The sequence below is a fragment of the Aricia agestis genome, chromosome Z (assembly GCF_905147365.1).
Source record: "Aricia agestis chromosome Z, ilAriAges1.1, whole genome shotgun sequence".
NCBI classification, from domain to species: domain Eukaryota; kingdom Metazoa; phylum Arthropoda; class Insecta; order Lepidoptera; family Lycaenidae; genus Aricia; species Aricia agestis.
Window position 1 is genome coordinate 13,883,751 of NC_056428.1, and position 14,449 is coordinate 13,898,199.

The following is a 14,449-nucleotide window of genomic DNA, read 5'->3' on the forward strand; positions in this document are numbered from 1 at the left end:
ATCGCTTCTTAATCATTCATTTTCACAAAAAAAAATACTATTTTTTTTATTTTACATAGTAGAAACCCATAAAAATGTTCATTGAAAAATATGCCTTATAAATGGCGCCGAAAACACTGTCCGCCATAGTGTGACGTCATACGTTTTGTATTTTAAACTCTTTTTATTTAACTTTTTTTATGTGCTAAATGTATGAGTAGTGTACGAGTCTAAAAGTGCCCAAAAATTATAAAAGAATTAAATAAGAAATTAGAAATCATTTAAGTAATGTTAAAAACTTTTGGAGAAAAGTTTTGGCCATTTCATTTCCCGTCTACAATAAATGGAGATAATATATAAAACTGATGTTTTATTTGAATTATTCAAGAAAATATATTTTACAAATCTTTCTAGGCTTATTCTTATTATTTATGTACAAATAAACTTAGATAATTATAACGAGCGCGATAAATAAAAGATAATAAATTACGAGTATGATGACGTCACATCCAAATCGGAAGTACCGCAAAAGCGTTTTCGTCAGTACAAATCATATTTTCATAAAATCATATTTTCAAATCGACTTTATTTATCAATCATAAGTTTTTATTTGATGATAAGGGTGAGATACGGTTTCCTAGGCCAAGTTCTACTAGAAATATGCATTTGTTCAATGAAATTGAATATAGGTCAAGTAGCCTAATTATCAATAATTGTATTTCAACTAAATTAATTAATTGGTATACAATGGAAACGTCTCATTATTAATTATGTACACTTTGTATTTATCTTACGCTAATAATTAACGTATAAATATTAAATATATAATGTACGATGATATAATACATAATAATATCACCTACTTAATATGACAGGTTACACATATTGTTACTCTAAACATAAATTAATTGTATTTATACATATAGTCTGGCATAAAAGTGAAGAAATTAAAAAGTGGCAACATCGTAGTGTCATCCCATTTAAATCAATCTAAGAATAATCGGCCAAGTGCGAGTCGGACTCGCGCACGAAGGATTCCGTACCGTTATAGAGCAAAAATAGGCCAAAATTGTGTTTTTGGAGCCCCCTTTTTTATTTTATTTAAATATTATTATTAATTATTAAAGTACACATAATATATTAAAGGCCTTTGTGAAAATTTTAAGTGCCTACCTGTTGCCATTATTGATATCGAGTAAAAAAGGCTGAAAAAATCATGGTTGTTGTATGGGAGCCCCCCTAAATATTAATATTATTTTGTTTTTAGTATTTGTTGTTATAGCAGCAACAGATATACATACTTATACAATCTGTGAAAATTTCTGAAGTCTAGCTATAGCGGTACTTGAGAATTCTTAGTAATAGAGTCCCGTTTTTACCCTTTGGGTACAGAACCCTAAAAAGGGATGACACTATATTAACGATGTTGCCACTATTTAATTTCTTCACTTTTATGCCAGACTATTTACCGTAACATCATTGCCCCGTTGCGATATCAAATTATTGAGCAATAAAAGAAATAAATACAAGTATCAAGACTATTCTGTCACTTTGACAGATTGGTTTTAATATAAGTAGAAATTTAAATTAGGAACAGAAACGCTACCGTCTATCCTTCTACAATCTGTACATAACGTTAATATCACAGTTTGCGACTTTATATACTTATAGGTATAAAAGTCACATAATATTGGCTTGCACGGCGTATAGCACTCGAACTGCTCCGAACCGCATACTTGCGGAGTCACGAGTGCGTCGATCACTGAAATGGAAACTTTGAGTGCGTAACAATAAAACTCAGTTTCGCTTGCACCGTTCCTTCGAGGATCATGGAAAAGTCCTACACTATCACACATAAGTCTCACAATGCCGGGCGAAGCACCCGGGGAGCTGGCCCTAGCTGTCGCTGCCTATGTCCACGTCAGACAGTGGGGCTGTGGGCTAGCTCGAGGAGCTGCTGGTAGAGAGAGTGTCGCGGCCCAACTCGGCGGCCATGATGGCGATTGTCAGCTCTTTTCGCGCCTTCTGAACCACCCACACCATCAGCGTGACGCCTATGAGTATCTGAAAATAAATTACATCACGTTAGAACCAGCAAAGTTGTTGAAAATACCCAATAGGTCAAAATAAAAAGCAGTTGGAAATAATGAAGAGGTCAAAATCAATTGATATGGAACCAGAATCTGATAAAAAGTAAAATAGTAAAAGTAAAATCTGATCGCAAAAAGTGAGAAAATAAATCGACTCTAGCAATACCGGGGTAAGAGGAATAAAACATTTTCATCCTTTTTTGGGGGTCCGTAGTCAATAAGGAACCCTTATTAGTTTCGGTCTGTCCGTCTGTCTGTCTGTCTGTCTGTCCGCGGTTTTGCTTATAGAGACTATCTATAGGACCTATAAAGCTGTAATTTGGCATGAATGCACATATTAATGATGCCGACAAAATGGTACATGAAATCTTAAAAAAAATAATTTTTATGGTACCTCCCCTACACGTTAAGCGGGGATAACGGCCTTCACCCAGCTAAACGGTTCCTTCTTGTGAAAATAATCACGGGAGTAGGAAATATGCTGAATTTAAAAGGAAAACTACCACGGCTACGAATACTTCATAAGTTATTGAGTATCGATCAACTAAAAATATGTATTCGGCGAAGTATAAAGGAACTCTTCGTTCAAATTCCTTTGAAAGTAACTGAGATGATGTTGTTAGTAGTGTAAAACACGTTATTAATGTGCATTCATTGACCATACAAAAAATTTGAAAGTCTAGCGGTACCACGGAACCCTATATTGCGCGTAGTAGTACAAAATCATAGTCCTGAGTCCTGACCATAAAGTTAATATACCTAGTATATTAACTTTATGGGCCCGACACGCACTTGGCCGGTTTTTTTTCCTTTAGCGGTTTATTTTGTGTGTGAAACATGCAAATATAAAAATCGGCCAAGTGCGAGTCGGACTCGCGCACGAAGGCAAAGAGCGAAAGTAGGCAAAAAATTGTGTTTACTGTATGGGATTAATTTTTTACTTAATTAAATATTTACTTAATTATTTTTTCATGATTAATTATTAAAGTACAAATATAATTATTGAGGATTTTGTAAAAATTTCAAGTGCCTAGCTTACCAATATTGATTAGGAGCGAAAAAACCTAAAAAAATCACGTTTGTTGCATGGGAGCCCACCTTAAATATTTAATTTATTTTGTTTTTAGTATTTGTTGTTATAGCGGCAACGAATTGGCGATATACACAATCTGTGAAAATTTCAGAAATCTAGCTATGGCGGTTCTTCGGATACAGCCTGCTGACAGACAGACATCGAAGTCTTAGTAATATTATGGTCCCGTTTTTACCCTTTGGCTACGGAACGCTAAACATTTATCCAATGATCAAGGATATTTTTTGAAAATCTGCCGTCAAAATTTACCATCAGATTCTGGTAGACCTATACTAAATCACGCAAAACAAAAAACTTATGAAGATGAGGTTGTCATTATACTCCACTCGGGCTAACTTGTCGCCAGCGGTCATTGACACCCTGTGAAAAACTTGTCATTTTCCATATAAAGCCACGATTGACAATATCTGACACTCCATTGTCAATCGCGGTTTATATGGAAAATGACAAGTTTTTGACAGGGAGTCAACGACCGCTAGCGACAAGTTAGCCCGAGTGGAGTATAGCTTTAACTGTTTTCTTCCTAGCCACTCAAACGTGACGTACACTGTTTATATATAGCGAAAAAAGAACAAGAAATCATGAGGATTTTTTAATATTAAACCCAACAACGCCTCGACAATGGACGATGCCTGATGATGATGAAAGAAATCGCAAACATACGTTTCCTACTTTATAATTTTACGCTCGCTCCACCAATCTCTCTAGTAGCGATAAAACATATTGCATTTCATCCAATACCAAATACATTTCCCACAGATGAATCAATATACTGTCGGGTAATATATTTTACATTTATCGAGGGTATATTATTTATAACTGAACCGCGACCTTTTTGAAAGGTCGCTTTGAATTATGTATTTGCTACTGTTCTTGGACCTTGATACACGTGTCTTGTAGCTGCAGAACTGCCTATTGCGTAACCGATAACAAGCTATACCATGCTATACCAATTAACGGCCTTTACACAGGTCCCTAAGGTCTTCCAACCTTAATTAGTTGAGACATGAGCGCAATGTCGAATGCGAACCTTAAAAGTTAAGAATCACAGAATAGCTGCCAAGTTGAAAAGAATTTTGGTAAATTGTTCAAAAAATTGAAGTTTCACCTAGGCGAAAAGTACAAAAGCACTGAAAGATGTGGTAAATAATAATGAGTACCGTAAAAAAATGATTTTACTAGACCGAAGCGAGACAAATCCAACATGTAAGGAGCATAGCAACTGAAAATGCTTTGAGCCCGGCATTCAAGATTGAACTCCAATAACATGCGGAGAGAGCTGAAAATCATGCGTCAAATTTTAATTTAGCGCTTATCAAGCGTAATAGAAAATGATAACAGACAACTCACGAGTTCACGATGACAGCATAATATGTGATTATATTATAAGTGTGATACATGGTATTAGAGATACAGCATGCAGTTAAAATTGGAGTATTATATTACCTACTAGCTGTTGCCCGCGACTTTGTCCGCGTTAGCATAGTAGATCACATCCCAAGTATTATTTATTGTACAAAAATATTCAATATACAGAATTGACTTTCCCACGAATTTTATTATATATAGATGTTCCGCGTGGCTTCGCTTGCGTAATTTAGGAACTTCACGCAACCGTACATTTTGCAGCAAAAAATAGCCTATGTCCCGTCACGTGGTCTATTCTTCATGTTTGCCAAATAACATAAAAATTGCTCGAGTAGTTCATAAGATAATAATCAATTTCATATAATTTCCCCCGTTTTTTCCACATTTTCATCTATTTCTTCGCTTTCATTAGTCTTAGCGTGATAAAATATAGCCTATAGCCTTTCTCGACAAATGGGCTATCTAACACTGAAAGAATTTTTTAAATCGGACCAGTAGTTCCTGAGATTAGCGCGTTCAAATATGCCCTTTCATATAATTTCCCACGTTTTTTCCACATTTTCCTGTATTTCTTAGTTGCTATTAGCCTTAGCGTGATAAAATATAGCTTATAACCTACCTTGATGAATGAGCTATCTAACATTGAAAGAATTTTTCAAATCGGATAAGTACTTCCTGAGATTAGCGCGTTCAAATAAGCCCTTTCATATAATTTCCCCCGTTTTTTCCACATTTTCTTCTATTTCTTCGTTCCTATTATACTTAGCGTGATAAAATATAGCCTATAGCCTTTCTCGATAAATGGGCTATCCAACAGTAAAAGATTTTTTCAAATCGGACCAGTAGTTCCTGAGAGTAGCGCGTTCAAACAAACAAACAAACTCTTCCCAATTATAATATTATATATTAGTATAGATGAGGGTAGTTCATTTGTAGTTTGTACTACAAGAAAATACAAACCAATATATTATTGCAAAACGTTTTTGGAGGGACCAAGACAAGAGTTAGAGATTCTTTGCTGTTGCTTATTATATCCCGAGAACATGAGCTAAAAGGCTAATAAATAATAATCGTTGCTGTTAGATCTTATAAAGTAAGTTTACACTTAAAGGGACCATAAAAATACAAGAATTGAACCAAAATCGTTTCTTTCGTCAATCTCGTTGGCAATTCGACAGCGTTACCCACGAATGCGCAGGATATGAGGAAATTAGCTCCCTACATAACGACGACCGCGAGGAGGAAATTCGTTTGGCCAACAGACTGCGCAAAAGGGAAATTACCTGAGTGATCATCAATGTAGGATTATTTTTGCTGTTTTGGTATTTTAATAAGTGCAATTTAATTCAGCTGAATATTTTGAAATCATCAAATCATCAAAAAGTTGGAGGAGCTAGCCATGCATCGGTGTCAATGCCTTGGATCCGTTACCTACTTGGGCAGACGCAATTATAATGTTGTCTGCGCGCGGCGCGGGCGACGCGGCGCATCGAACTATGGCATTAGAATTTAGAATTATTTTCTACAAGTTACAACAGACCCCAAAAGGAAGTAGGACTAGACAAAGGCCTTAAAGTTTTTGCGATCGCTGCCTTAAGAACTCATAGAAAAACTATTAAATTGAATTTTTGGAAAAATTTAACAAACATTAACTTTTATACAATCGACCCTATTTTATTCAATCGATGGAAATAGAACTTTATTCCACCAAATTCATGAAATGTAAAAGGAGCCAAGCAAAATATTGCATAGCCATTCAATACTTCTGTCGTAAAAAGTTTTCAGATCACATTCAAGCCAAGCCTTCAAATTATTTCGTAATTTAAATCAACATTCAGTAAACGTATCAATAGATTTCTTTATTTTATAATCATTATATTGGCCTGGCAATGAGCACAAGAGAAACAAATATAAAACTGCATATTTGGAGGAGTTCATACTTACACAGATGGCAAGCGTATAGTGTTTTAGTATATTGTAAGGAGTTAACGTCGCATGTGGCCGATGGTACCCAATAAATACAATTAGTCCCTGATTATTTATTGGCTCATTGCCAAGCCATTATAATAATTATAAAATAAAGAAATCTATTGATACGTTTACTGAATGTTGATTTAAATTACAAAATAAGTTGAAGCCTTGGCTTGAATGTGATCTGAAAACTTTTACGACAAAAGTATTGAATGGCTATGCAATATTTTGCTTGGCTCCTTTTACATTTCATGTTTTTGGTGGATTTCATTTCTTTTTTTAAGGTTTTTTTTCTTTTCTTTTCAAGTCACGTTATAACTTTTCTGTACTTAGCTTAGCACTCATTCTCTAATTTATTTATATTGTTTCTATATATAATTATTGACTCTTAAGCTATAATACTTGAAGGTGGTCATTTTTAGCAATACCGTTGAACACATAGCAATACAGCGGGGCTAAAATGGTAACTTTTAGCAATTCCTCTCAATCAATTCAGCGACGATATTACGAGCAATATCGTCGGTGATTCATCTAATTTTGTAAAATAACGTCCTACGTCAACGGCAATTCAATTCATTAGCAGATTCATTATTGAAACTATATTGCCATTCTGAAAAACATAAAAACGAACATGACCGGTTTTTTTTCTACATTTATTTATGATTTTATGAATGATCCACGAAATATTTGATATAATTGTTATATTTTATGTATTAAACTGTACATTTATTGTATAATTGTTCATTAAAATAATTTTATAACTAAAAACAAAATGTTGTTTAATAATTTCACCATAATCTTCAAATATCGTTATATTTTCGTAACGTTATTGCCGCAAGGGCGTCTATGCCCATATAACAATATGAAAATTTAACCGATACTTGAAATTATTAATTATATGGAAACATAATATGGTGATTTTGATTTAAAGAGAAGTATCCTAAGCATATGCTACCAAAAAGTAAGATTTAGCACCAAGGTATGCTATGGTTCCGAAGATATTAAGAGAACTCCGGATTCCTTATAGATAAAAGTTTGGGGGTTCCGGCGTTGTTTTACGAAGAAAGCATATTATTATGCTACTATGTAAATTACATTCATCATCATCATCATCACTACCATCACACCACAGACCAATTATACATAAGACTCTTGAATCCCATAAAAAACAGCGTGTCTGCAGTTTTTAGTTCTCATCTGAACGATAGATGGCGTTGAGTGTATCAAATTAGCCTAACAAATAAAAAATACAATAAATAAATGCACCATCTAGTAGACTATTTTTAAAACACGTTCACAAAATGCAAAATTCTCCCAAAGATGTCGCTGATTAATTTTAATCGGAAATGACATTTATTAAAGCTTTCTTAACTCTTTTAGTTTTTGGCTCTTTTAAAATATCTATATTTTTTTTATAAATATAGATATTAATCAATTTTGATTTTTTTTATTCCGTCGGCTTCGAACCCGCGACTCCCGGCTTGAGCTACCAATGCGCTCATCCATCTGTTTTTCTGACATTATGTATTTCTATTGCCGCTATAATACTAAATACTAAAAACAAAATAAATTAAATATTTAAGGCGGGCTATTTATTATGTAGCTTCACTCTGCATCCTCTATCAGTTGTATCACGGGGAGTGCTCTGAGGAATTGTTCGGAATCATACCTCCTGCAACTTTTCGCCATCGCCCCACGTGAAAAATATACTTACCATCCTCATCACCTTGATGAGTGGCAGTCTTTCACCGTGCATTTTTCGCGTAACTTTCTGCCGCGCACTGTAAAACTCTGGAACGAACTTTCACCAGCAGTATTTCCGGACCTATACGACCTGCAAACCTTCTGGAAGAGAGCGTATTCCCTCTTAAAAGGCCGGCAACGCACCTGCAGCTCTTCTGATGTTGGGAGTGTCTATGGGCGACGGTAGTTGCTTTCCATCAGGTGACTCACGACTCACAAAATTACGCTCGTTTGGCCTCACCCTAAGGGTTCCTTGTTGACTACGGAACCCTAAAGTATGCGTCATGTCGATTTTTTTTTATGAAATAAGGGGGCAAACGAGCAAACGGGTCACGGCTCACGGATCACTGAATAATTAAATTAATCAACAATCTTGCGCGTAAATCAATAGTACGAGCACACCCGCGTGCACTGTGCAGTGTTCGCTGTAAATAAGATCAAGTATGATATGTCCGTGTTCGCGTGGAATGGCGCGTAATTTCAAACGCGGTACAAGACGGTAAGTAAAGATGTCCGCATCTAGCACAGTAAAATTTAATACAGACAGACAGACTGCCTGACAGACCGAAACTATAAGGGTTCCTTGTTGACTACGGAACCCTAAAAAGTAGGTAAGCACAAATCTTGCGAAAAAACTTTGGTGCTCGAAGTTGGTCTTTGAGTGAGATTTCGTGCGTCTACTAACATTAACGGAAGGTATCGCGTCGAACTGGCATCGTTGCATATCAAAAATTACCGTTAAAAATATCAGTATTAATAACGTTATTTTTATACCTATAGGTATCTAAAAATGTTACCCACAGACTTGTATGAATATAAACGAAATGTGTCGCGTCGAACTGGCAACGTCGCATACCAGAAAATAACGATATTTTTACCGGTAATAATAACGGCATTTTTAAACTATATTTAAATGTTATGTTACCTACTAGATATCGTTAAAATATCGTTAAGCTACCCTTATAAAAATAACGGTACGTAACGGTAATTTTTCTAGTAATCGATAACGTTATGAAGCCATGCTGGCAACATTTTTTACTTTAGTCATGTTTGTATACAAACTCATGTTTGTATACAAACTTCAAAGTTTTGAAACCGACTTTGTAATTTTAAATTTCTTTAGTTAAACAATTTCTATAATGTATTACGACATAAGAATAGTTCTAAGATCAAAGATGACATTTATAGTAACATTTGATGATTCTGATTTTTACGACTTTTCATAAAAAAATGTCAAACAAATGAATTGCTTAGTACGAATCATTAAATTAATTGCACGTTAAGAGAAGTTTAAAAATGAATCGTAAATGATTCAACTTTTTCAATTTCAAACAACAATTCATTGTATGATTCAACTAAGCGACCATTTTAGCCCCGCTGATGTAAGTGTCTCGACTCTCGACGTTTCTCGCAGGAAAGGAGCACACCTTATTTCATGTGATAACTTAAAACTCCCATATATCGAGCGAGTAAGGAGTGTACTGATTACGTTTATATTTTAATCGAGTTTAATTATTATTTCATTGTTAACGTTGTTAACACTATTTTTTATTTAATAAACACTATTTAATTAAGTACATAAAAGCCTTTTGTACGTAAAACAAATAAGCAGACGAAACTCATACTGTTCTTGCAAAGTTACAAACATAAAAATCTTTTCTTGTATTTGATAAAGTATTATATTTTTCTATTGTTTTTCAATTTTTACGTTTCCCTGCCCAAAGGATAAAAACGGGACCCTATTATTATTAATAAGTCTTCGCTGTTAATTGTCCGTCTTCCATCCGTATGTCACCAGGCTGGATCTCGAGAATCACAATAGCTATATACATAGTCGCAATTTTCACAAATTATGTATTTCTGGAGTCATTATAAAAGCTAATAGTCCAATGGGGATTGTCCATTTTTTTTAAATTTTGCTCATTACAAAAACATTTCGAGGAATAAGGTCAGTGATCGTTTTTCTGTATACATATGAACGAAAAAAATACCCATTAGTTACTTATATTTTTGAACAAATACGTTTAACCTTTGTTTGATCTTCAGTGGCGTTAAATTAGTAATAAATTCGACCAACATTACGTTTCGAACTTTTGGTAAGCTTCTCGTATCAGCTTTCACATAATGAGAACTTGCATTTGACGAACCAGCCATTATAAATAAGATTGCAAGGAAATTTAAAACATATGCAGAGGTCAATTGGCGGCCGATGATGACGTCAGAGCGAAACTTTAAAAATTTATTGAGAAAAAATTAGCCAATGCATTTTAAAATTATTTAATTTATATTCTTAAAATACCCTATTTTAACGAAAAAAATAAATAAAAAGTACATGTGTTTTTTTTTTGGACAATGCCCATTAAAATAAAATAAATTATTAATAGGGGGCCTCATACAACAAACACGATTTTTTCCCCCTTTTTTGCTCTATATCCATAATGGTAACAGTGAGGTTTTGAAAATTTCAGAAAATACTCAACTATATTTTAACTTTAATAATTAGTAATAAAAATTTAATAAAAATATAATTAAGGGGTGGGGGGGGGGGCTCCCATACTTTACGGTACGGAACCCCATGTACGCCACTCCAACTCGCACTTGGCCGGTTTCATAATTTTTCTTTTCATTGTGAATAAAGACCTATCCGGGTACCAAATTTCAAGGTTCTAACTTCTAAGTCTGCTAGAAGTACCTTAGAATTTTGATGATCTGTCAGTCAGTGAGTGACAAAATGCAGTAACTTTGACCATCCGTAACTATTAAACTATTTATCGAAATTTCATGCAATTTGGAGGTTAAGATAGTTTTAATACTTGCAACTAGTGACCGAAATTCTAAATCCCTAGCTTTGTTAACATCGAAGATAAAGGGGGTGTGAAATGGCCGCGAACCGCTTCGAGAAAAGTATGGTACGGCCGTGCCTTTGCTAAGAAGCTTGGCTGGGGCACGGCCGTGCCCCCAGGTATTATAATTTTAAGATAGACCCAGATTCAGTCCCAATTCCCAACATCTGGATTCAGAAATAATGGCATACGAGATCTTAATAAAAATAATATAATATTCTCGCGATGTATTTTGGTGTAAGAATTTTGTTGTTTGGAGTTTGGACTATAAAAATGACTGTAAAGTGTAAACGTGCGAGTTTACCTACGTCATTCCCGTTGTATGCAAATAGCATACAGTCGCATTTCTTAGCAATGGGTCTTATTTTTCAATTCACTTTGAGAAATTAAAAAAATTAGACTGGCCTGCTAACATTTTTGAGGTTTAATGTAGATCTATATGGCCCTTTACAGCATAATATTTAAGATAATACAGATATTTCGAAGATAATACAGATTTAAAAATTGCGGGAAGTAGCTTTTGCGGTGGTCCTGACCAATGCGGGCCACGGGTAGTAATAATGAATAGAAGTCAAAAGTTACCCCAGGCGTTCGAATTTTCTATGATATTTTTACTATTTAAACATGTACACTCTTCTGATTCTGTGTAATCTCGTTACGTCGGGTTGTGCGGTGGATGACGAACGTATGTGGCTCTACTGTTGCTAAAAGCGGAGTTACATACAGTGCTGGGGTCAAAACCCCCGATACCAGAAGTGTATGTTTTTTTCAACGGTACCTTGTAATGATTTTTAATAATTTTTTCGATATATCGGGAATTTTAAACCAAAATTAGCTTTTATGAAATAAGTACTCGAAATGTAATTCAGAAACCACCCAGCAAACTATTATAACAGTCTGCATCGTGAAACAGTTTACGATCGTGAGAAGAGGAAGGAAATCAGCTATTCTAGCAAAATCATCATAGGTACAGTTTCAGATTCTTAAAATTCTGGAAGCAAAAAATGTGTATCGAGTATAGCAAGTTTTTATTAAGTACTGTAATGTAAAGAAAATCTTGCCAAAATCACAAACAAAATAGTAAAATTTTACGAGCATTTTTTGGTTTCTGGTTTTGCTCTGTCATTTTTTTTATTTTAAGTCGATATTAAAAGAAATGAATGTGTTTTATTATTTAGATTATATAAGAACACTAGATAAAAACAGAAATAAAAGAAATTTTTATGTTTAAATATATTTAAGGGCTCCTAAAGTAACAGTCGTCTAAGTATGATCGAAAACTAAGATCTTTTTTTATATACTTAAGGAAAAAAATATTATTCATTAATGTTAGTGACCTTAAAAGCTGAAATTTATTTAGGTTAAGAGATTTATTTCAGTATACAAAACTAATTAATTTGAAACAAAGCTGTTTTATATATTTATTATGTTTTATTGGAGTGGTCTCACTTTTTACCCCCGATACCAGTTAGGTACGTCGCCTTTTTTAGCGAAACCAGCTAAGGCTTAAGTAAGTAATTATATTATTTAAATTTTATTATTAATTAATCATGTATACTTAGATACAGCTGCTTATTTTGTGTACATTTCAGGTTTTAGGGTTCCGTACCCAAAGGGTAAAAACGCAACCCTATTACTGAGACTTCGATGTCTGTCCGCCTGTCTCCAGGCTGTAATTCAAGAACGGTAATAGCTAGAGAGTTGAAATTTTTACAGATTATGTATTTCTGCTTCCGCTATAACAACAAATACTAAAAACAAAATAAATATTTAAGGGGGGCTCCCATACAACAAACGATATTTTTCAAACTTTTTTTGCTCGTTATCAATGATGACAACAGGTAGACACTTGAAATGTACACAAAATACTCAGCTGTATTTATACTTTAATAATTAATAATAAAATTTAAATAAAGCAAATAATTCATACAAAAAATACAATTTTTTACTATTTTTGCTCTATAATGGTACGGAACCCTTCGTGCGCGAGTCCAACTCGCACTCGGCCGATTATTAGTATTCGTTGTTATAGCGGCAACAGAAATACATAATCTTTGAAAATTTCAACTCTCTAGCTATTACCGTTCTTGAGTTACAACCTGGAGAGTGGAGACAGACGGACACACGGACAGACATCAAAGTCTCAGTAATAGGGTCCCGTTTTTAACCTATGGGTACGGATCCCCTTAAAAAAATAAAGGGGAAAAATGTAAGAATGTATGAATCCATAATATTAGTATTATAATTTATAACAAACGTGATTTTGTATCATGATTCATGTGTGGTCTCAGGTCTGGTACTTTTTGTCTTTTTAGAGCAGGGGTCACCAATCAGTTTCTTTTAGGGTCCATTTGAAATGAAATAACCTTTGCGGTCCACACATAGCAAAAAAAAAAAATTAAAAAAGATAATTACGGAAATTACAAAGGTATTTAATTATTATCTAATATATTTACATATATGTATAATACTAGAAGTTCCGCGCGGATTCGCCCGCGTAAATTAGATATTTCACAGACAAATTAGTTCACAAAAAATAGCCTATTATCCTTCACGTGGTCTACTTCTTATCTGTGCCAAATAACAGAAAAATTGCTTCAGTAGTTCGTGAGATAAGTTTCCCCCTAAACCCTTTCAAATAATATCCCCGTTTTCCCACATTTTCCTCTATTTCTTTGCTTCGTTAGTCCGCAGTCCGGTCCAGATGCGGACCCGCCATTTAGTGACCCCTGTTCTAGAGAGTCCTACTCGCAGTTATCATTTTTTTTTAATATTACAAATAAAGACTACAACAGACGTCCTGAGTTCAAAATTAATATTTCAGTCCCAGCGCCACGGCGTCTAGCCACAATGGCGTCGGATGGTACGAGAACTTATTGTAGTACTAGCTGTTGCCCGCGACTTCGTCCGCGTGGACTTCAGTTTATAGCGCGCGGTGTCAATAAAATTGGTGTCAAAAGTTTTTTAAAACCCTGGTACCCCTTCAATCAAAATACCCAAAACAGCCGTGTAGTGTGCACATAATATGATTTTTTTTTAATTAAACTTTTTTATACCTTTTAAAGCTTATTTAGCTTTATACAACTTAGCTGCATAATGCATTACACAACTTTAGCTTTGCCCAATAGCCAATACCCATAGGCCATTAAACTATTTAGGGCGGATTCGACCAAACTGGAGTAAAATTTTACTCGAGTATAACTGTCTCCTAATCTAAGAGTAAGCTGGTTTTGCGTTTTTCCAACTTCTAATCCAAGAATGAGGTAACGGGAGTAAATAATTAAACGGGCTATTTTGGTGGAATAAATATTAAACTGAGAATAGTTGCTGAGAACTGAGAATAACAGGGTTCACCTGTCACA

The 14,449-nt window shown here is 34.4% G+C and overlaps 1 protein-coding gene across 2 annotated transcripts in view; it reads right to left on the reverse strand.

The window, feature by feature from the left end:
* Positions 1-1,403: 1,403 nt before the first annotated feature.
* The window catches only part of LOC121739238 (transmembrane protein 64), a 38,176-nt gene continuing 25,130 nt past the window's right edge, over positions 1,404-14,449 (reverse strand). For both annotated transcript variants that reach the window (XM_042131593.1, XM_042131592.1), the window contains one exon: positions 1,404-2,043. In XM_042131593.1, coding sequence (XP_041987527.1) covers positions 1,921-2,043 — 123 coding nt within the window. In that variant the 3' untranslated portion in view covers positions 1,404-1,920. The remainder of the gene's footprint in view (positions 2,044-14,449) is intronic.